General features: G+C 35.4%; 1 protein-coding gene across 1 annotated transcript; it reads right to left on the bottom strand.

Annotated features, from left to right (window-relative positions):
• Positions 1-5,611: 5,611 nt before the first annotated feature.
• LOC131670683 (43 kDa receptor-associated protein of the synapse homolog) lies at positions 5,612-24,403 on the bottom strand. Its single transcript, XM_058946482.1, has 11 exons — positions 24,178-24,403; positions 17,934-18,356; positions 16,042-16,243; positions 12,448-12,599; positions 11,558-11,704; positions 10,493-10,652; positions 9,888-10,088; positions 9,050-9,148; positions 8,345-8,536; positions 6,702-6,901; positions 5,612-5,829 (listed from the first exon to the last, which is right to left on the bottom strand). The coding sequence occupies exons 2-11, from the start codon at positions 17,969-17,971 to the stop codon at positions 5,622-5,624; spliced, it is 1,599 nt and encodes a 532-aa protein (XP_058802465.1). The 5' UTR covers positions 17,972-18,356; positions 24,178-24,403; the 3' UTR covers positions 5,612-5,621.

Below are 24,403 nucleotides of genomic sequence, written 5' to 3'. Positions count from 1 at the left end.
AATATGAGCGTAAGCATTTTTACTAATGATGTAGTAATATAACTTACTGTAATTATCTGCCATTTCAGCTTCATTTTGTAAATTTAACAGTGAAAATGAGGTCAGTTAAAAATATTTCATTAAAAGTAGCGTAGAACGTTGTTCTTAATGTAAGGCAGAAAATAATAGACTGCTCTTAAGGAAAAAAGTAGTACATTAAGATTTATAAATTACAAATTAATGTACTAATTACGAGAAATAACAACTATTTCATTTAAAGAATCTAACTGTATAGCGAAAAAACAAGTTAGTGTACATAAAATGATAATTTTATTTATTATTAACAAAATGTACGACAGAGTTAAATGAAAGCGTCCCCAGTATCGAAGTAAGTCTCTTTACGTTTTATAAATCACAGTGCATCAAGAGCTTTTTTCATGCTCTTAAAGAATAAAATGATGATCTTAACCTTGCAAAAAAGTAAAAAAGGAGTTAGAGAGAAATCACTTTTACGAGTGTAATATCGTATTTGTGAGTAGACACATTTTTTGCAACGTCCAGCGAGAAGATAAAGAGCTCGTTAAAAACGATTATCGTTAAAGGAAGTTTTTTTCATACCCTGGTCTCTTTGTCTTTTCGTGCGACCCTTGTTCTTTATTTATACTTTTTTATCATGTCAATCTATATTAAAATAATTCATACTGTTTATAATTTATAAATCTAAGAGAGAAAAAAACGTCATTAACCGCAGTGTTCACATGATTTATAGGAAAAGTCAATGAAAGACACGCATCGTTAATAGTGCATCCACACATCATTTATGCAGACGTATATAGTAAATAAAAAAAGAGTAGTATCAATCGTTTTCATATTCGTTTGAAACTTAAAAGTGATCATAAGATTTTAAGATTTTTGTATATCTGTAAAGACCTTTGTTCTCTGATGGAAGAAAACACTCTATGAAGTATCGTTTTTTGAAAATTCCACATTGATTATTCATATAATTATCGCGTGCTTTATGCATTTATTCAGATTTCTTGGTATACATGAGCCTTTCGAATTTTTCTTAAAAGAAAGGTTTAGCAATGATAAAACGTTAAACGTACACTATAATCGTTTTGAAACCCACTTGTGATGACTTATTATGTTGTAGAAGAAGCGAAGTAACATAATTTTTTCTGGCCTTTGTCAAGGGAGTTGCGGAAATATGTTTAGCCAGTCTATTCAAGTTCAGAAAAAAATTTAATTGAGAATTTGTACATTTCTTTACGTTGTTTTAACAAAATAATTGTTGAAATAATAACAAAATATTGTCCGAAGAATTCATATGTTTACACTCTTACGGACATTATATATTGTGTAGCAAAGAGTAAAAAAATTCTGCGGAATGACTTTCTGGATAATTCAATGCTTTCGCAGTCCCTTGCAAAATATACTTGTAATGTATTGTAATGTATGCTTAAACAAAGATAAAGAAATGTTGGTTTTTTTGTTACATATAGAAGCGTATATTTGTGCTACAGCATAAGAGACTGCAGCAAAGAGGAAAAAATTTTCATTCGTTTTTCAAACAAAAAAGGTAAAATAAACGCAAGAAGCGTATGAGACGAGAAAAAAACAATTTAAAAGAATCTAATGTATGTACCTATGTAAGTATGTCTAGCATGTATATAGCCACGAGTGAAGGACGCGATCCGATATATTATATATTTCTTATGTATCGATGACAGTAAGACGTATGCGAAAAATTTGACAAAAATTTGCATCTAATATGGGTAATGGTGTTAAGGAGGCACTGTGTCTCGTAAATCTTATAATATTATGTTTAACTGTAAAATGTAACCTTTAATTTCTAATTCATACCAATTTTTTCTGTTATTTACAACTTCCTTTTGATTCTCGTGACGTCGATTATTTGTGAGTTCTCTGAAAAAAAAAAAAATACAGTATAATAAATCATGCGAGTTTACTGTATTTATATAGAAAAACAAAGTGAAGCAAAGTCGTGACTATGTATAGAAACCTAAAAACGACTCATTTAAATAATTCATATCTATGCCACTTCTCATCGATAATTGATATGAGTGTCATTACAATTTTGTTATTAATTCCTACAATTATCGTGAGAAAAAATATCTCTATATTCATCTTCATAATATAATGTTAAGTAAAAACTAAAGATTACTATTATTACGTTATTAATAATGTGAATGGAAAAATAGCCTCTAATTTTTTACCATTACACGTCTTCAAAATTTAATGTTCGAAGCTTCATTTGTTTATCTATAAATTGTTATATTTTTTTAACTCGTAAGCGCATGAAGCGTGTAAAAAATAAAGAAAAAAGTCTTGTGAAATAATTGAATTTTCTTTGTCATATCACTAAATAATAGATTATTTCTTTCCAATTTATTCAGACAGCCCAAAATAAGGGGTTCAAATATTAATACTAAATTTCCAAAATAAAACGTAAATACAAATAGCTAATTAAGATTTATAAATAAATTAAACTACGACGTACGATTCACGAGGCTGTTGGTTAATGTTACAACAACAATAAGATAAAGCTACGATCGAATGCAAATTAACAGTACATGTATTCAATTTTTTATAGAATGTGTATAAGTGTACAGATGTCGATAAATATTTACCATCAGAAAGTTAAATTGTAAGATTTTCACAAAAGTTATTGTTATAAAGTCTCGTGAATTTCGATAAATAAAATTGGAGAAGTTGGGTTCTTTTTTAAACAACATAAATCTTATGACTAACATTTTTACGCGAAGCGTTTTTTGCGCATTTTTTACGTTCTAGTGAGGAATAAAATAATTTACACCCATATAAAGAGATGAAAATTGAATAGGTCTTTTAAGATTCATAAATTTTTATGTTTGTTCTTCCGAATTGTTATAGAGTTAACGGATCTTTTCAATTGTAACAGAAATTATTTAAATATATTAGTTTTTATTAACGTATCGCAAAATCTGCTCGTCTTTTAGAGAAATTTTCCTACAAATGAGAGATAAATGAAGGAGTAATGAAATGAAATCGTTTAATTTTTATTTTCCTAAAATAATTTTATTTCACTTTCGCCAAATATCATACAACCACATTTGATGAAACTCCCAATTAAAGGTGGTACAACTTGTGAAAGTAGTTGAATGAAGTTCTGTACGTAGATTTTTAATTGAAACAAATAATAAACTTGACATAATTCTTTTTGTGCAACGCTCGCGTAGGCACTACAACGTTTAAGCATCATTTTTTTAAGAAGACGCAAGAATTTATGTCTCGACATTTGACTTTTATACGTGTGATATCCATAAATTTTATACTTTCTTCGACATAGCCTACCAACTTATATGTCGCAATAGCGTTTAATATTTTTTGTAAGTTTTTTTCCTTGTTTTGTTATACCTACTCAACAATACAATACTTGTAATATTTATAACTCCATGATTCAAGCATTGTTTTTTTAAATTATTTTCTTTGTATTACACATAAGTTGTAAAAGTTTTCAACTCGTTTTTTGGTATTTTTTAAACGCTTTTCGATTTCGAGTTTTGTTAGGAGCATTTGGGTGGTGATGCAACAGTAATATACTACGTATGTGCTTGTTTTTTTAATACATAGTTTTTTTGTATCTGTATGTAATTAATATATTTTTCAGCATTTCACGTCTAAATGACAAAATCTAATAATTTTGGTTTTTTAGTTTCGGAAAACTTTTAAAATCGTATACTAGCCATTTTTCTTCGGCTTGTAAATGTATGTCCTTGCTTATAACTTTTTTCGTGTGATTTTTAATAAATTACTAATAAAAAAGTACAAATTTTATGGAACTTCTAATTTATAACATTACTTAATAAATTTTTTACCGCAAACATTTTTCATTTATTACGAATCGTTAAAAATAGTTTCACGTACTGCATGTGAAAAAAAAGCATTAAATACGTTGTGATCTAATCATAATATTACTAATGGAAATTCAAATTTACCAGGCTTATAAAACATGAATTTCCTAAATAGGTAACTTATGAAAATGAAATAGTTGAATTGTCTTATTTCACGACGTGAAACACGATTAAAAATGATTTAACTTTAGAAATTCTGGAAGAATAAGTGCGCTCAAATAGAATTTCCGGAAATCGCCTTTCCACCTACAAAATTTTTTGAACACTGTACTTCAATTAATAATATCAAAGATGATCACCTTCGAAAACTGAAAAAAAAATGTAAAAGGCTGGAATAAAATAATATTTGACAATAGTACCTAAAGTAAAATTGTAAAAAAAACTCGCTTAAAAGCAATCGCCTTATACAACGAATTTTCGTTAAATTTTTTCAATACACATCTAAACGGAAACCATTGCCTATATACCTTTCAACATGATTTATCGGACGGGAATATAACGTGTTTTTGTTTGTTTATGTTTTTGCTCACTCCATTATATCGAGACAAAGCTCCATTTTATTCGTTGAGCTGTCGACTTCTTTTTATTTTATTTCATTTATTGTTTTCCTATTCTGTCCCTTTATCTCCGTCGTCGTTTTTTTCTTTTATTGATTTGTTTCTTTTCATTACGTGTAAAAAATATTTATATACATCTAAATATAAGATATACTCTGCGTGCGCGCGTTCTGCGAGCGCACCTCACATTTATACGTATATTTTTCCAGGTAGAATGCCTTTATTATTTTATTTTCTTTCTTTTTATGGCGAGGTATTTTAAGTCAACGCAATCGTCTTCGTTTCGCTTATTACATTGCACGAAGAGATCTATACTTAAAAATAAAAGTTTTCGGTACAAAGCGCCTAATGTTCTGTCCCGACAAACAATCGTGCATCAGAGTTAAATGAAAAGCAGGCATCGTGATCTATATTGCAGTTTGAATATTGCTTTCACAAGGCAGCTTCTTCAGAAAATATTTCTTTTATAGAAGTAAGATAAAGAATTCCAGGGCTCTGTACCTTCGATAATAACAACGTAATTTCACAGAAGATACAATAATGCACGTAATACATTTGGCAATCGTTATTATTCATTAATTTGTGTGTTGGCACTGCTTTTAGTGCTAATTTGAATACAAGTCGATATTTATCAAATTCGAATTCGTCACAATACTTAGAATGAAGGAAAAAAGAGATCCACTACTGAACATTTGACGCCATAACATTTTCATTATATAATTGGCATTGACTCTCGCACTAGAGATTAAGCACACGATTAGTTGGAACAACGCTTTTGTTTTCTGTCAACCCTAAGGATGTGCGATAATCGTCTAATTTATCATTAATTTATTTTTTCAACGCGAAGAACTCGTTAAAACTATTTTTACTGTGAAAGTTTTAACTAACGGCAGTAGATTCACGTGCATGTTTATAAGAAGGTATAGCTTTTGTTTCAATATATTTTTTAAATCGCTTATGATTTCATCACTGATTGTTCAATTAATTTTATCCTACACGTTTTCCTTTTTATCGTTCGAGATCGTTGAAGTTACTTGACAAGTTGACATGCAACGATAAGAGAAAAGTACTCGGAACAAAAATGATATTGCAAGTAAAATAACAGAAAGTCAGAATCAGTCAAAGTTTATAGAGAACGAAACGTAGAGGGCAGGGTTTGTGATGAATTCGCTCAGACGCTACTCGTCGCGTGGCAGTCCTCGAGGGTTGCAAGGCTGCTGGCCCTGAGCGAGGCAAGGCTCAAGGAACTGTGATTCAGCGGGTTGATGTCATGGCTGTCGTCGCAGTGTAGGTAGAGTCTTGAGCTCACCGACTTATGGCAGTCTGGGCAGAGGCGCTTCTTCTTCTTGTCACGCTTCTTTAAAATGTCAAGCGCGCACCTGCACGACAATTTCATTGATATTACTTCAATTCTGTTCCTTATAATGGCTGGCAATTTATAAAGCGCGCTGAACTTTATTTGAAAATAAATGCGTCAATTAAAGTAGAATTGTTTCACGTATTTTTTACATTGTTCAATCTTTTTCGAAGTATAATGAATTAATATCATTTGCACGAATAAAATCCAATTTCAGGCAAAAATGTGCAAGGGATACATATTCCAAATTAAAATCTCATTCCTATGTGCGAGTGAAGTTAATTCAATGTTGTTACTATTGTTTCGAATATTTTTGAACGCTATCTGAAGCACAGTGAGCAATAAAAACTATGCCCTGTAGGCGACCACAGTCGTTAACTGCAATTTTCCAAGGAAAAAAATGAACGTATCAATTTTGAAATTGTCACTTGTTGAACTCTCGAAGAAAATTAACAATACTTGTTTTATAATCGTTTTATAGCAAGTTAGTTATAGAAAGTGGTAATAAATCAATGGAAAATTAAGTAAAAGTGAACTCACGAAATGCATCTATGTTTGTGAAAATTTAAATAGAAACACAGTTTTTTTATTTTACAATGTAATCAAAGTTCATATATGTTCTGTATGTTATAGAATATATAATACTTAATAGGGGATTTATGGTTTTGGTTTGCGCGATCTACGAACTTAGTTACTTATTCGATAGCATAAACGAATATACATGATCGTATATTAAATTAGTTGTGGCGTAATTTCGCAAAAGTTCTCAATATAAATTTTAACAATTGTAACTATAATAATGGTAATCAATAAACTCAATGCAAGTAACTGCTGTTCAATCACTCGGCGTGGATTTGTGGATTTATCGAACAGTAGATGAAAAATATAACTTACCTGGCGTGCAATATGTGGGAGCAGGGTAATGCTTCAAGGGAGTCGGGCTCGAGGCCAAAGGGTTCGCAGCAACTGCCGCAACGTAGCTCTAGGTCTTCTTCGAGCGTGGCGGCCGCTCGCTCAAAGTGAGCTTTCTGATCTTCGTCGCCGAGCGAACCGTAAATACGTGATAGACGACCACGTACTGTCTTCATCAGCAGCTAACCATTCCAAAACCATATTTTTGTTAAATGACTTTGAATGGCACTTAAAATGACTCGATATAGTAATGCAAAATTGTGAACCAATAACTAAAATCGACAATTTTTCTCAAGAGTCTGTAATTTAAAGTGAAGATTCAATCGCTTCTAAATTCGAATCAGAGAAGATTAAAAGTAGAGCGCTCATTATCGTCAAAAATAGTAACTTGTTAAAGACTTTTGAACAATTGTTAGCATGAAAATGGCTTATGTAAAAAAAAACAAAATCCGAGATAAAAAAAATGCCGAACTACCAAATTTACAATGGTAAAGAAAGAAAAAAAATGCTTTGATCCGATAATCCTCGGGACAATACAAAACAAAATCAGTATATGCATCTCCAGTAAGATATGGATATTACTCACGCAACACCTTAAAAAACCAGTGAGCAATTCTCACATTAACGAGTTAGCAAGTTAATGCACATGTACAACTGTACGAAAAGAACGACGGGGAGAGAGAATTCACGTTTCACGTAATCAAGTTCGCTCGATAAAGTAGCACTTTGGCATTCCTCTCCCCGCCCTTTCGCAAGATTAAGACAGCTACTTACGAAGGTCCATATATTTTTGTCTGCTCGAGAGAAAGTTAATCCCCAACGCGAGTCTCGAGCCTCGAGCACACCCGAAAAAAATGAAGAAGAAGAATCCAATCTCGACTGTAGATCTTCTTTAATGCGTCTACTGTTGTTTACTTTGAGCCATCATAATTTACGTTTACTTTTTGTAATAACGATCTTTCCCTTTTCCGTCGACAATACATTGCCATTTGTAAAAATTTACGTGTCAGTTTACCACGAAACATTTTTTTCAATAAATTTACCACCTGCACTTCATCAAATTTTATTCCGTGCGCGTAAAACACATTTAATCTCGCTCGCGAGGCTTATCTTGCCTTTTATAAAATATGAATTTTTCGACGCATGTAGGATCGATTTTTATTTATCACAAAAAAAAGGAGAAAACGAGGTCACATCGTATAGATTTATAGCAAATGAGTTTTACTGAAGAGATTTCTATCCTATTCTTTCTTCAATATTTTCCTTGCCAGAGAGAATATACACAAAATAATCAGCGTTGCATTTGAAATTCAAAACTTAATTTTATTATAGGTCGAGTCGAATGAACAAGTATATCCGCGGGAATTTATCGATACACGGCTCGATCGAAGTAAGGCAAACTGCATTGAAGGCTCTTACAAATATTTTAGACCTTATAATTAGTCGACTTCAACGGAGCACTTTCGTTAGCCGTCGATCAATTAATTTATCTCGAAAGTTAACGACCTGATGAACAAGAATACGTCGTGTACATACCGTCGCTAAAACCGTTTCCACTTAGCGCGCAGATACGTCAATAAACAAGAGCTTGTTTAATTGTCGAAAGCTCATTTGAGCAGCCTCACCTTAGCACCCACAGAACTAGCGACCTCGTGTAGCCTGGTGTTAAACTCGAGTGGCTTGCAGTTGCATATCTTGTGTTGGAGTCTGAGTGCCTCGAGGCAGCGCGCTGCCCCGTCCATGGCCTCCATCTGACAGAGTCGGTCGCCAGTTGCCGCCGCCGAGGTCATCGCGCTCTCGTACTGACGGAATGCTTTCTATCAACAACAATAGACATGCAGACAGGATCGTTAAATCTTCGCCTGCTGCATTGCCGAGTGGCTCGACGAGAGCTATGGACCATTTGCCCTTTCGATGGCTGCTTGAATTATGTAGTGTTTCATTTGCGTGACCAAATTGTGAGCGTTATCGATCATTCCGTGGAGCTCTCAGCGAGGACAATAACAATCCACGTAACTTCTCGATCTCGTTCATTGAAATTATGTCATCTACGCGTCGCATTAATCGCAGAAAAGATAAACTGGAATCTAGAACATTGCCAGCACCGTCATTGCGTTATAAATGTAAAATAACGACGAGAGAGTTTCGAAAACTCGCAACTTCCATCTCATCTGCACGCACAGGAGGAGAATTCTCTCGAGGCAATTAAATCCAAAGTAATTGAAAGCAAACATTAATCAGCTAAGCGTTGCCAAAGTTTTTAATTTACTTTGGGAAATTCTGCCGTCGCCGCGATGAACGAGAAGAAAGCTAAAAGTTAAATAACTCACGCTAATTTCCGATTGACGCCTGTAAATGTCTCCCATTATCCTGATGCTACGGGCGTAACTTGCTTGGTCGCCCGACACCAGGGACAGTCGCGTCGCTTCCTGCATAGAAGAGCAACGGATTATTATAAGGACAAAGCGTCCTGTGCACGAGGCAGCTTGATGTCCACATAAACTGTGTATGCGAAAATGACAGCGCATTATTTGTTATCCTCTGTACCGTTGACATTTCTGCACCATCCGCGTGTGCTTTTGCTTTAAGAATACTATTTTATAAATATTTTTCGAGAAAAAGAAAACTCGGCTTATCTCGGAAAATACGAACGATTCGAGCTTAATTAGACTCTTTTGAATATATTAGCTTTATAATTAAGATTTTGTTATTTTATTTTTTTGAAAAACAACGTTCAAAAAGTTATTATGTTAAGCAAATAATAGAACTTTACCAGAAGAAACTCATTATCAAATAATGCGATTATATTACGTCAGGGAAAATTCGTATCAAAAATTAAAAGAGAAAAGGAAAAATCTTTTCATTTTAGAAAACAAAATCACGAAGCAGCAGAAGATAAACGGAATTTTCAATTTGTAAATTAAACGAGCTTCTATCTCTCTCACTCTCTCTCTCTCTTTCTCTCTCTCTCTCTCTCTTTCTCTCTCTCTCTCTATTCTAGGTAAAAAGAAAATAAATAGCTTGCTCACACGTGAACATCCCACAAAGAAAACAAAGAAATAAAGGACTTCTATACCATGGCAGTATTATCCTCGAGTCCTCGTAAAGTTAAGTTGAGAAAAACGTGCGAATGTGGAAGAAACACTCTCGTGTAAAGATAAGACTCACCTTGCAGTAATCTTGAGCGTCGCCGACCTCGCCTTTCTTCCTCAGTGCCGCAGCCATCTGTAGCAAAGCAGCCCGATGGTGACGAGAGTTCAAGTCTCCCAGTTGGAGACTTCTCGATAAGTCGTAGGCGCGTGCGGCGTATCTGGCGCTTTTATCCGCGTCTTGTAGTCGACAGAACAGCTCGGACAACCCGACGTACACCTTGAGTAATTTCAACTTTGAGAAATGCGTTGAGCAAGAAAAAGTTAACTGCTATAATTTTCGAACCGAATGTGAAATCAAAAAATTAAAACATTAATTGTCCTTAAAAAGTTGAAAGCTGATCCGGTTAGCTCAGAGCTTGTTCTTTATTAACTTTATTAAAAAAAATTAATGAATTTTGACAGAAAGCTTTTAATTCCTGGGACGAGTAGTACAAGTGCAAGTTTAGTCATACTTTGAGGTATATATAAGAAACGTTATTCCGAAGAAACGTGAGAGTATTTCGGCAACAACAATCTCCTAAACATATCCCGCGTCATATCTTAAGGCATGATATCTTAGCAAAGTTAAGCTAATCCTCGCGGACAAAGTTCGCTGTGCTAATGTTACACACTTATGTATACCTGTAACTCGAGCGATGGATCTTGAATGGAGTGTGCAATCTTATGGGCTCTCTGGAAGGCTTCCAGCGCCTTACAAAAGCCCGCTAGCTCTAGATGGACTCTACCTACTGTTAGATGAACTAATCCGGCAGTTGCACACTGGTCGCACTCGTTGTAAAGGCTGCGTATATGTCAAAGAAACAAGTGGCTTTTGCTTTTATTCAAGTTGCTCGTTCGTAAACTGGGTTATTGGGCGTGAGTTCATTTTTTGGCCGGTTAACTACGAATTTCGCTAGTTTCCCTTTTCGCTATGCATGTGTGTATTTCATGAACGTGTGAAACGTGGCGCTTGGCGAAATCGAAAAAGTAGAGCTTATTTTTTCAAAAGCTTGAAAGCACAAACAAATTCGATTGGTAGGAGTGATGCCAAAAATTATCTTTATTGAATTTTATACCGATGAAAAATTTTATTTAACAAAAGAGTGAAATATGTCTTCGTGTTTTTCGAAGCATTAACAACAATGCGTATTGTCAGAGTGAAATATTCAATCGAAATATCATACGAGTGAATTTTTCACAACCAACAATTTAAAAAATATATTGCTTTGTTCTAAAAATGCCCTTGAAAAAAATATAAAGCACAAAGCATGTGGCTTTGTTATGTAGAAAAGTAGACGTGAAGAGCGGCTTTGTGGGATTATTGAGTTCTCGGTAAGCGTTTAGAATTCTCGCATACGTAATTGTATAATTTTTTTATTATCTTCTAAAAGTAAATTTTTTTTCCAAAATACCTTTCGGGTAGTTCAACGCCTTTTGCCACGTAAGCAAGCGATAAGCGATGAAACAAAAAAGGAAGAATAAGCAAACATAGTAACGAACTTCGTTTGCAAGTCATACAGAGAGGCTCCGGGAACAAAGCGTCGCTCGCTCGTCGTCGAGTGTAATCTATATTCAAGAAGGCCTGCAGCTGTAAAGCCCGTTCATGCATACGTACAAGGTATAAAAGGAATTTACGACCAATAGATATTGCCGCGCGAGCAGTGTACCAGAGATGTATACGCGGCTGGATCTCTGTGCCTCTCATACCTGTGACGAGCAAAGCCAAGTGCGCGGTCGAGAGCACCAAGTCGCTCGTGTGCTCGAGCCAAGTTCAGATAGGCCTCGGCACGCATGTTCGGCGAGTCCAGCTCCTCGGAAATGCATAACTGCCGGTGACCAAAATCCACGCTGTCCCTGTTGCGGATAATTAGTGCATTACGGTTCGGATTATGGTTTCCAGATTCATTACGTTATACGTTTGGAATTCCCTCTTTTCTTTGCCGAATAAATTTAATGCGTGTGCAGTACAAAGAATAAGTAATGTCATACTCGCGAGAAATTATTACTTTTCAAAAAAAGTTTATTGAAGAAAAACACCCTGAGTCTCAAAATCCCTACCAATAAAACTTTCTTCTCTTTATATTCAAACTTTCCTCAGAAAAATTTAACGAAACACTTCTTTCGTGAACTCGCAGTGTGCGGTTTCTCCTGGATGTGCGTCTAAGAATACTGTTGATAAAAGTCCAGATATTTGCATTTGTTTTACGTGTCGAAACTTAGTAACTTCATAAAATATTTAAGTTTTCCTGTGTCGCGTTGCGACCCTACAGAAAAACCGTTATACGTGTAGCTTGCGCCGTAATAGCTACACACTTTTCAGACTTCTTAAATAATTAATGACATAGGTCCTCCACTCCGTTTGCCACCGCATCTCTTATAGCTTCAATAAATCGTCCATAATCCATCAATAAGCTCGTAAACCATACACAAAATACCCTTTGTCACTAAAACAATGTCAGCCGCGAAAGCATAACGAGCAAAATCTTTTTCATTCGCGTAAAAAAATAAAAGCCACGGGAATGAACAAAAGGATCTTGTTTTGTTTTACGGTCGAGCACTTTTACGACTAGGCCATTAAATTACGTTGTTTTTGTTACCTGTACTTGCCCCAATCCATATAGGCTTGATAGAGATATCCAAGCAAGGCGAACTTGTCCTCTTTACGCCCGATGTTAGCCAATGCGCCACGCCACTTGCGTACCGCTGCTTGCTGCTTGTGAGCACGATAAAGTTTCAAGCCCTGCTCCACCTGTAACAACGGCAGCGTATAACAACTCTCGTTCTACGTGCGCAATGGAAGAGAACATTTTTGACGATAGGTTGAGCATGAGAAACAAAGTTTGATTGCTTCGACCGTTGTAATTTGCGCAATTAAATAATCGAGTGGTTCGTCCGATGCGACTTTCAGCATTCTGAGAATACCATGCGAAAGTTAATCTTGAGTTTATCGATGTAGTCTATTTGTACTTGCTTTCGGAATGTTATCCGACCGAAGGAAGGTTACGTCTAATGCTTGTTTGTGTTTGATAAACTTCTCGAACAAACGCGTGATTTTCTTTTTCTTTATTAACCTGCCCGATTCGCAAAAAGCTTATCGATTCATTTTATTTTAATTCAACGCAAATAAGATTTTCATTTAACTGTATTTGTATCGCATTTAAAACGTTAACCCTCCCCCCCCCCCCCCCTCTCCCGGCCGACAGCTAAGGATATTTTAATCGACCCTCGAAATCTCCTTGCGTAAAATCCAATATCATTAAACGACTATTGCGACGATCGAGGAATAAAATTAAACTCGTCACTTTGAAGTTGCATTAGCGCGGATTCGAGTGCATAACACTCCATTCAAATTAACGGAATTTAATCGTTGGGTATGTATGTTAATTATTTGCATGGTCGTTAAAGAAATTGTATTTTCATTTGAGTGCCATCATCCTGTGCCCCCTGTGTATTATTTCGAAAGCGCATATCGATAACGTCAGTCCTCGTGGAAATTAATAAAACGCATCGTAGATCGAGAAGGAAAGACTCGCAATGGGTTTGTGCAATTTCGAAATGTTTGTGAAACACTCAATCGCCAGAACCTCCTCTAGCTATTGGAACATGTAGTATTCTCTTTCATCCCTGTTCTCTCTCTCTTTCTCTCTCTCTCTCTCTTTATCTCTCGTGTATTGCCTCCATATTCGAGACTAATGAATTAATTCAAGTGTACTGTCACTTGAAAAATACACGGAACGATCTCGAGTATTCATTAATCGAAGTGGAACAGCCACGTATACGTTTCGCGTCGTTTAATAATTGAGCTCAACGTTACGTATGAATATTTCACGGCGATATAACTAATTCAGGACGAATATTTTGTCATAGCAGGATAGGCTGCGTAATTGCTCGGCAGTCGTGAACAATTCAACAAGTTAAATGAATCAAGCGGTTAATGAGCTAAAGGCTGAGAGCACAAATAAAAGTGAGAACTTAAACTGACAGAATTATACCGCGAACAAAAGAGCCGAGCGCGAGAGAGAAAGACGAGACAGAGAATGAGATTCAAGCGAGCCCGGAAGGCATGAAAAGAAGAGGGAAGAATGAGAGACGCGGAGAAGAAAAAAAGGAAAGTTTTTCGTATTATTGTTCTTTTAACAACGTGCATTATTAATCTAAGCATCTCTCGCCTGTTGTTTCTTTTTCCAATGCGTAATTTACATTTTTCTCACGCCCTTCCTTCAATGGTTTGCCTACGCTTGTTTCTCAAGAATTTCTCGCACAGAAATATTTCCAACTATTCTTTTTTACAAGCGGCTTACACGATGTAGCTGGCAAATTTACAAAGGTTAGCTTAAAAGGATCCTAAGAGGAAAGAAAGGTTTTTCGATCTGAAGAAACCTTACTTAATTTAAAATTTCAAACTATGCTTCAGTTTTTAGTTATTTTATTGCTGTTGGATAATTGCCGAGAGTACTACGTGCTTGTACTAATTTCAAGTTGAACTTTTTTTATAAAAAATGTTGGCAAGAAATTAAATTAAATTCTGTCTACGAGCAGTCATAGTCTAGAAATATTTTACAAGAATTTTAGAAACATCGCATGTTTAAGAAATATGGTATTGTCTAACGAAAAGCTCTAATAAGTGTAAATGCAAACATGTACAAGTATCACCGAACAACAAGCTTTCAATCAAAATACACTAGCTTGTAAAGCTATAGATACGTGACGTATATAGATAAAAGGTCAAAAGATAACAGAGCAAAAGACTTGAACCCTCGCAGAAGCACTCGAAAATGTATCAAAGCACGACATCGTAAGCTGCTCTCTCTCTCTCTCTCTCTCTCTCTCTCTCTCTCTCTCTCTCTCTCTCTCTCTCTCCCTTCTCTTTTTCTCTTTCGAGTAACGACGAGGAGAAGCGGAAGTTTACACTTTGTGCCGTCTCAATATGCTTTTCTCACTTGAAAGTAGCTTATCCTTAACCTAGAAACCTCGTAAAAAATCATGTGCTCACGCTCACCGACCTCGCACACCTGCCAAGCACTGATTTCATTTGCCTGACAATCTCCGTTGCCGTCGCGTGTGCCCATACTGCCCAAGATAAAGCGGAAAAGCACAAGGTCGTATCGATTTACCCCTGAACTCTCTCTCTCTCTCTCTCTCTCTCAATGGAAACGAGGGTTGCTGTGTGGTCGTCAAAGCGCGATTTTTCATTTGGTATCTCATATATTTATTTCCCATGCTCGATTGGCTCTTTTATCCTATCTCTCTCTCTCTCTCTCTCTCTCTCTCTCTCTCTCTCTCTCTCTCTCTCTCTCTCTCTCTCTCTCTCTTCTAGAGCTGCATGGAACAAGGCATATGTACACATACCGTATACACGACCATTGTACACCTTGTTGGCTACAATTGGATCATTACTATATACGACCAGCTTTGCTAATTGTTGTTGGAGATTTCCGGTTTTCGTGTAGTTTTTGTTTTAGACGGAGATGCTCGTTTTCTGTTTTTATATGTGTGTGTTTTGTGTGAAATTAATTAGTGTAGTGGACGCGAGGGATAAAAAGTCGCTTAAAGGGACTTTATGCGACGAGCGTTAATTAATCAAAATGTAGGAGAGATTTAATTAAAAATACGGAGGTTTAACAGCGAGAGTGAGAAAGATTATTAAATTTATTTAATGGTATTTTCAGCAGACTACCTGGCGCTTTCAATGGGCTTGATAATGTCGTTAACATCACCGGTTAAGCGTTATTTTGCAAGAGTCATCGCTTGTGACCTAGCAAAATTTTCGGTATTAAATTACAGTAATTTACGAGTTATCAAAATATTTTAGCGATGTTTTAGGAATTATTGAATATTATAAAATAAGTGGCAATACGCGTTGAAAAGATTGATATTTTCGAATATTTGTAACTTAATTTTCAGTTTCAAACGTTTCAAATAACATGTAAAGTATTGCTATGATCTAATTAGAAAAGAATAAAGCTAAGATAAAACATGAACGTGATCAAGAAATTCTACTCTCGATTACAGCACAATGCTCTATTATAAAAAACAATAAAAACAAATAAATTTCAATTCTCACGAGCATTCGTAGTGCGTTAAAAGATATTTGGTCGCAAGCACAAGTAAAATAGACATTTCTTTCTCTGAGACTATCTGTAGCTAGGTTTGCTCATACAATATTCATGCATTCACACAGTACAACTGACCTTTCTCCTGGCGATCTGCTGGTCGAGTCTATGCCGGCACCCCATCAGACATTCCCATAGACCAATCCCGTGATATCCATTGCTATGGTCATCGCCGTTTTCCATCTGACGCCTGTAGTCCTCCTCCGAAAACTCGTATACGTCGAGAGGGTGCCGCGAGCCGTCGGGGCTACCCAACAGTCGCGTTGCAGACAGCTGGTGGCTATATGTCCATGTAAATGAGATACAGCTTCGTTACACACACACGCGCACGCGTGCGTACGTCAATTTGCATTGAAGATTTGTCTTTCATTTTCATGTTTACTCTTACTTTTTTATTTTTTTATTTATTATCTTTCATACAGCCACTTGACGGACTTACTTCTTTTGCTTTGAAATATAATTTATTGGTTTTTGATTGCTTTATGAATTCATCGTAAAGTACTTATGAAGAAGATAAAATTCATTAAAGCTTTTACCTATACAATTTTCCCAATAATCTTAAGATTACTTTGTTAATTTTATAAAATTGATATAATCTCCTAAAGCATGTGTGCCCTTTATCACAAAACGCGTTACTCACTCCTTTTGTGACTGTTAGAATGATAGATGTTAAAGTTGCAACAACCCAGCTGTAGAGGAGTTTGCACATTATTACTTAATTTGTGAAATATATAAGAATTTATAAAGTGCATATGCATAAAAATGGTAATTTGACTTTAGTATTTCAATCGGCGTAAAATGATTGAAAAGAAATTACTGCTCGCGCTTACAGAAATCAAATTCGCACTGTTTATTATAAGACTTGATATGAAGTTTATTCAAGCTTTATATATGGATTATACGAAGATTAAAGCAAAAGCGTATAAATTTAATACCTAAGCTTCCTCACGTCAATAATTGAATTTTCTATAAATACTGATGCGGAAGAAAAAGTTAAAAGCATTTACTCTGTGTATAAATCAATATTTCAACGCATGAATGACATCGCGTCGTTGTAACTTATTGAAAAATTCATTTCTCTATTTCGCGAAAACAGGCAGTAATCCAACTTTCTTTCACGCATCATTTCCCTTCAAAAAAGTATGGGTTTCTAAAATTGGCGTGAAATGTAGAAGACACCCCCCCCCCCCCCGCCTCTACTCTATCCTCTTTTCTCTTTCCCTCTTTCTTTTGTGTCAGCGATGTTCAATTTGCATTGGTTCTGACGGCCCAAGCTCTGCTTTCTCCAGTGATGCTCGAATTCTTTGTTTTTACTCGAGCAATTTTTCTTTTATTCAAGTGCAGAACAATGCACAGCGGCAAGAAAGTAAATAGGTATACGTTTATTTACTTTTTTCTTTACGCTCCTCGTGGCGCACACAAAAAAGGACGCTTGGAAGGTACGTTTTCTTGTTCGGCTCAATTATGCAATTTATATTTATACTTGTTTTTTTGCAACTGTAGCTTCAATTTTCTCATAATTATATTGATGCTGGAAGGAAAACTCGTTAAAAGTTGAAATAAAGGAATGTCGTCGATTTTCTCCTTGCTTTTATTTTATTGTTAAAGTTTTATCCTTTGTTACTTTTTCTCGAATTACTTTTCGTTCCATTATGATGCTGATTTTGTTAGAGTGAGATACGATTATGCGATCAGACAATAAGCACGTGGGAGTATAATTAATTAGATAAATTTGTATCACATATGAATGAGGGAAGTTAGGCTTGGGTCAGACGTGTCTGACGTGCCATCAATTTTTACTTTTCAGCAAATCGGAACGTGCAGAATTTCTCGTAATTGAAGCACAAATGCTTCATTCAATCGAGCGTTTTACGATAATTTCTTTTTACTAGAAAATTGCTTATTTTATCCATCAAGTGCAATGCAGTTTTCATGAGGTACATCAAGTAAAGTATGTTTGCGAAACTCACCCGATGTAATCCCTGGAGCTGATGGAATCCCAGGACATGGCGGTGTTGGATATATTGAATTTGTCATGATGAATCCAGTCATGGCAGCTTGGTCTTTCGAGATTCTCGGTGACAGACGAGATTTTGGCTGGTGCCTTGGGCGTGCCAGGCGCCGACTTCGTCGGCGTGGCATACACCCCGCGACGATCCAGCGTGGTGAAAATAGATGATGGTGGCCGGCCGCTGTGATGGCTACGCTGACTGGCAACGCTTCACCTTGATCCACGCACATCTTCTTCATCACTAGCCAACGTACTTGTCGAGTGTAGTTGACCACCGCCACCGCCGACCTCTTGGTGCCATTGGTGCTGACGCATTATACACGATGTGATCTTGCTAAAGGAAAACAGCCGCGCACCCTCGCACACTGCTGAAGTCTTTACGCTATAATAGGGGAAGAAAAATACGTAATCAACTCTTCTCTCTCTCTCTCTCTCTCTCTCTCTCTCTCTCTCTCTCTCTCTTTATTACTTCTACGGCATATTGAATACTTGATTAAGAACTTTTCTTTTGTCATATGTGGAGTGATCTGAATATACTCGTATCAACTAATTTGTACGCGTAACCTTCTCCGTATTTTAGGAAGAGGTCTTTAGAATATTTAGTTTATTTTTATGGGAGCGTTGATGATGTAAATAAAAGTTAGTTAAGTTCGATCGAAATAGAAAAATATTGTATTGTCTAGCGAGAATTTTAACATTGCATGGAAGCTCCACATTAGACAAAAAGAATTTTCGTTCAAAAGTAAATATAATTGTATTTATTTTTATGTTAATGGTAAAACAAACGACAAAAGTAAGTAAATGTATGATGATGTAATTTATTGGATTCTTGTACATATTTCCTAACAGATGTTCATAAGCTATTGAAACTGACAAGTTATAACGTGATAAATGAGGGAGAGGGGTATGAGAGGGAATTATTTCCATGGCGTCTAATTTTCGCACCCTATGTGTATATCTATACGGAATCCAAGCACATGAAAGAACTTTTCTCCCAAAATATACGTGTGTATATATCATCTTCGATGATAAACAATACCTACACGAAAAAGCCATCAATATTTTTTTTTCTCGTTCAGCACGCATTAGGGCCTATTTACTTTTTTATGAGAATATTTTTTCTGATATGGATTGACGCTCGGAAATTCTAACATGGTCTTGTATATACATATACATATGTACACACACACACACACACACACACACACACACTCTCTCACACACATAAATTTCCTTCAGCTTGAATATTCATTTGAATTCTTAGAATTATATCTTGTTTTTGAACTTGAGCTTTTCACGACAAAAAAATTAATTTTTAATTTGTACGTAGTAGCTCGCGTGAAGAAAAATGTTTCTTGAAAAATGTTCAGACGGCATCTCAGTAAAAAAGTACCAGAATTGATGTATGACCGAAGAGAATTCCAGATGAGAGTAATAAATTTAACTTTTATTCTCCGAAAAATTTCATGTTTCATTGAAATAATCTACGCTCGTGTATTGTTTGTAGAACCATAATCTTCTTTCGAGAGAAATTATATATTACGTAGAATAAGTATACAAACAGTTATTCGATCTCTTCTCTATCTTGTTTTATATTTTAGCTTTTACTAACAAAGATATTTTTATGATAGCGAAGCTTTCAGCGGGAAAAATGAAATAAAAGCTGGAATGCAAATGGATTGGCAAATATTTTAGTTGAATCCACTTTCATTTCTTGAAAATGCATTTGTTATCGGAAATACTTAAAAATCGACTGTTCTTTTCGACGTCACCAAAAGAGGAAAATTATCGACGATTATTAAAAAAATTATGTTTATACATTACTTCAAAATTGTCTTCAATTTGACGTATAACGATAAAGCTCCGATTTACATCAAGTGGCAGCATCACCAGCAATACAGTTGTCTGAATAAACGAACTTGAATATTCCGGAGCACGGCTACTGTCCCATTTTTGCATTCTAACTACGTATTTCGTCACTCGTGTTTCCAAATTAAATGTAAATTTGTAGCTTCATTTTTTCCCCACGAAAAAAAACAAAATAACTCATAGCCCTACATTCTCGTTGAATAATCTGCAAAGAGAAAAAGGAGAGGAAGAATCTAACCGAGCACAAAAAAACATGACACCCATTCATTTTGGACTTTATGTACACGTATAGGAAAGATTAACAAGATAGACGCAAAAAAAACGCTGTAGGCAAAAAATTGAGCGGAAAAAATTGAGTGCAACGATCCGATCTACTAGTCGTTGACCGAGTCAGAAGGCTGAATGGAGTGCGCGCATAGCGCGATGATATAATAACCCCTTTTCTCGCCCTCCGGCACCGTAGTCGTGTCTGAGCTTTCGCATTGACAGTGTTGCACACTTAACCCTTCCTCCTTCTCCTTGGCGATTGCAGAAAAATGTCTTTTGTTCAGTTATAGTAAAAGACGATCGCTCTTTCTTCTCTTTGTTTTCTTCATTCGAAGATTCTAAGCGATGCGTGCTATTAAAGCTCGTGAGCTTTCACTGCGCACTTGTGTTTTCTACGATTCCTTTTCTATGACCTAGCTTACAAAGGCCAGAGAATAAATACGCTGTGGAGCGGGATTTATATTGAAAAGTTGAAAAAGTTGAAAAACGAGATCTACGTTCAGAAAATATTTCTTTAAAATTTTCTTTCTGCTTTTGATTATTTTCAATCCGATGAAATTTTCTTTGTTTATGTAATGGCCTAGTTTTAATATCGTAACGTTGGATATTTTAATCAATGGAATAAATAGCTATATTCAGCGAAGCACCTCGTACCCATTTGTTAGTATTATTTACTAATAATATTAAAGTTCCACTGCATAAATTCAAACATATGCCGTACAAATAATTATATTTACGCGTATAATAATGCGCTAATCAAGACATCTGAAAAATCGAGTAATTCAGTAAAATTTCAAAATAGCGATCCCTTCATTGGCTACTCTTTACAAAGAGAATGGGAGAAGATTTGTTAGACATATTGACTTATTTTATGTCGAGATTTGTTTTGACTCTTTTGCAATATTTTCTATTGGATGGATGTATTATTTAAGATTACAAATATTTGGAATCAAACGATTGAACTAAAAAGACCTTTTTGTTTTTAAAGGATGTGGAACATTCGTTAATTAATTTTCGAAATAAATTGCATCAATAATTTCGCATACTAGTTCATGTATTTAGCGCACAAAGAAAACTCGTATTCAAATTCGACGACCTACAAAGCGAAAGAATATCCGAGATATTTTATCTATTCCGTTGGCATTCTTGAATCTCTCTCTCTCTCTCTCTCTTTCTCTCTCTCTTTCTCTCTCTCTTTCTCTCTAGCGTAGTATAGTGTATCGATGGTTGGGAACGCATGTGATTGTCACTCCACCCAGTTTTCACGTATGTGCTAGCAAGCTTTACGCACGCGTTTGCATAGCTCGTTGTCGAGCCTTTTCAAACAATGCTTGTGATTTCTATTTGCTATCCGATACACAGTAAGTGGAAAAAATTGAGAGAGGTCATGATTGAAGCTGCACAGTTTTCATCGCATATACGTCTGTTCAGCTGGAAACTCTCGACTTTTATTTGCTCCGATAACTCTCAACTCAGTTTCTTAAGTATGCCAGTTTCTTTTTTCTATAACCATTGAGTTTATTTTTTTGCGTTCGTATCCAACTTCGTCTAGGCGAAAGTTTGTTGTTCTGATGAAAAAAGAACTTTTAACGATTTACAATAAATAATATAAAAGATACGTTGCAGGCTTTACTTGAGAAGAACATTTCAGAATTAAAATTTTAAAAGTAAGAAAAACCGAGCTATACTAAACGAAGAGTCGAGAGAAAACATTTTTCTTAAATTTTTGTGAGGGGTTATGCGCGAGCAAAACGTTTAAAATAGGACAATTTGAGTCCCGAGGGGATACGCTATTCTCTTTATCTTCTCCTTCGCATGATGAATAGAGTCTAACATTATTTTGGAAATCGATCTCTTATGCTGTTGCTACCTGAGAAATATAATTTTTTTCCGTGTCAAAACAACGAACATTGATAAATTGATGTTTTTTTTTACTAACAAAAAGCATTTCGCAATGATGTGTTATCATTGCGATATTAATCGCTTAATATGACAAAAATCTTTATGTATAGAGATACGCTGTGACCATTTAAGGTTTTCTTTTATTAAATGCTTTTACGACTGAGTCATGAAATGAAATAGTACCTAACCGCATGTTAATACACTTATAACCTTGAAAGTTTAGATTTCCTCTCTGCTATACAATATGTTGAAATAAAACATTACTGTCCTAATGTTCCAAATTCCATTTTTTGCTTAGTATAACTACTTTTGAGTATAGCGAAAATATAAAAAAAAAACTAAAGTGTTTTTGAAAACCTATGGCCAAATCTTCATGTGTTCTTGATTTTTTCCTCAAAGAAATGAAATTGCAATAATACTCAAAGTTTAATTTCTATAGACTTGTTTCTTGAATTTCAGGTTAATCAAAACACAATTATTGCTACGTAAGATTATATATACTGGATAGGAGAGAGGGAAGGTTTCCTCACAGTGTATGAGTAATTTCCTCAGTAAACTTTGGAGCATAGAAATTGCATTATCTCAATTTGATACTTCGCGAGTGCTCGCCACGAGGCAAGTTCTATCGTGTTGCGAAGCCACTCTCAAACACTTAAATATAAAAAATTTTTATTTTTTTTTTGGCTTAGGCATATAATACGATTATCATCCATCACAATTTTTGCATTTCTACGCGTAGTTTGCGTTTAGTTATACTCATTATCTCCATTTTTTTAGCAACATAGTTCTATCTTAATGACTTAAATAATTTGTGACATGTTTGAATTTTCAATATTTCTTTTTCATACATCTAATCTCGCCATTCACAGAGTTAAAAAAAGTTTCAATGTATAAACTTTAGTCTCCACTTTCAAAGACGAAAAAAATAAAAAAATTATTCGCTACAGTGAGCTAGCAAGGAAAGGCTTAAGCTTCTCCCATTAATGCTTCATGAGTAAAAAAAAGTCGTAGTTTCCAACGCAAAAGATTATAAAACTAATCTTTTAGGTCATTCAAAAAAATGTAATTAATATCCAAGGTAAAAGGAAACTCGTTGCACACTCATTAGTACAATGTTTATTAAGATTTTCGAGTATGCTTCTTCAGAGAAAAGACGAGAATTAAAGCAGTGCCAAGGAGAGATGAAACTAATGATCTTTCTTTTCCTCCCTCTCTTCTTTATCCTCGATAAATGAAGAGGAACAAGATTAGAAACAGAGCGAATGAGAGAGAGAAATATCGATACAAAACTTCTATACAATAATACTGTTGTCCTACGCAAAGACGACGACGCAAAGACAACATCTCATTCGACATTACGGCATAGAAATTTTTCTTGGAGAGAAAGTTTTTTTTGAAAATTATACAACTTTCGTGCCGTTGCACTCGCAAACTTTTATTTATTTTTTATTTTTTCAAAGTTTACTGAAAGCGCAATCTTTGTAACAAAATATTTGTAAAAGTTTGAATGATCCATTGCTGTTTACGTGAAGCATACAATGCTGCGCATAAAAGATTTTCCAGAACTAAACAAAAATATTACTTTCATATCGTTTTTTTCAAGCAGAAATAGTTCGTACAATCGCATCGTTAATCTCGAGTGAGAAAAAAAATTTCCCGATTCGTTCGCATATCGAAAAACGCATTTTGTTTGACAAGAGAGTCGTATCAATCATGCGTGCGTAGTTTTACTGCAACACGTCAGAATACAATCGAATCTCTACTTCCCTTCCGCCCCACACTCACTTGACCTACAAATTCTCTTCGCAACGCAACACTCGCTCTTTCAACAAAACAAACAAAAAATAATGAAATACAGAATTCGAAATGAAATGAATCAAGATATACGCCGTATCTGAGTTGCGTGTAGCAAGGTAAAAGCCGCGCGAGCGCGCGATAACGAGACCTTCGCGTTCAAGGCTTTTGCTCGGCCGCGCCTTACAGACGTCAGCTGATTTTCGTTAGATATACATATATTGTTGTTGCTCGTATCATGCTGCAATGATATATTGCCACATTTGCAGCGTAGCAATATGAGGAAATAACTGATGAACGATTCTAAATCAGCTGTTTCTCATAACAAACTGCCTCGTTCGTCTGACATAACGCGGATTCTTTCTACTTACTCACTTCTTCTAGTTACACCTCACACACGAACAAAATCTTTGCACACCTTGAAAAAAAAGAACTTTTATTCACTCACTTTGTGCTCTCGGAAAAATTCTCACTGTACACCAGCAAGCACTATTGACACTGAGAGTTGGAGAGAAAGAGAGAGAGAGAGAGAGGGAGAGGAGAGGGAGAAGCGATATAGCCGTGCCGGCGCCAAAGTCGGGTCGAGAACTGTCGCGC

This window comes from Phymastichus coffea, unplaced genomic scaffold, assembly GCF_024137745.1.
Source record: "Phymastichus coffea isolate CEN01 unplaced genomic scaffold, Cenicafe_Pcof_1.1 PCOF00113, whole genome shotgun sequence".
NCBI lineage: Eukaryota > Metazoa > Arthropoda > Insecta > Hymenoptera > Eulophidae > Phymastichus > Phymastichus coffea.
Note: the sequence above shows the minus strand (reverse complement) of the source record. Positions and strands in the feature narration are given on the sequence as shown.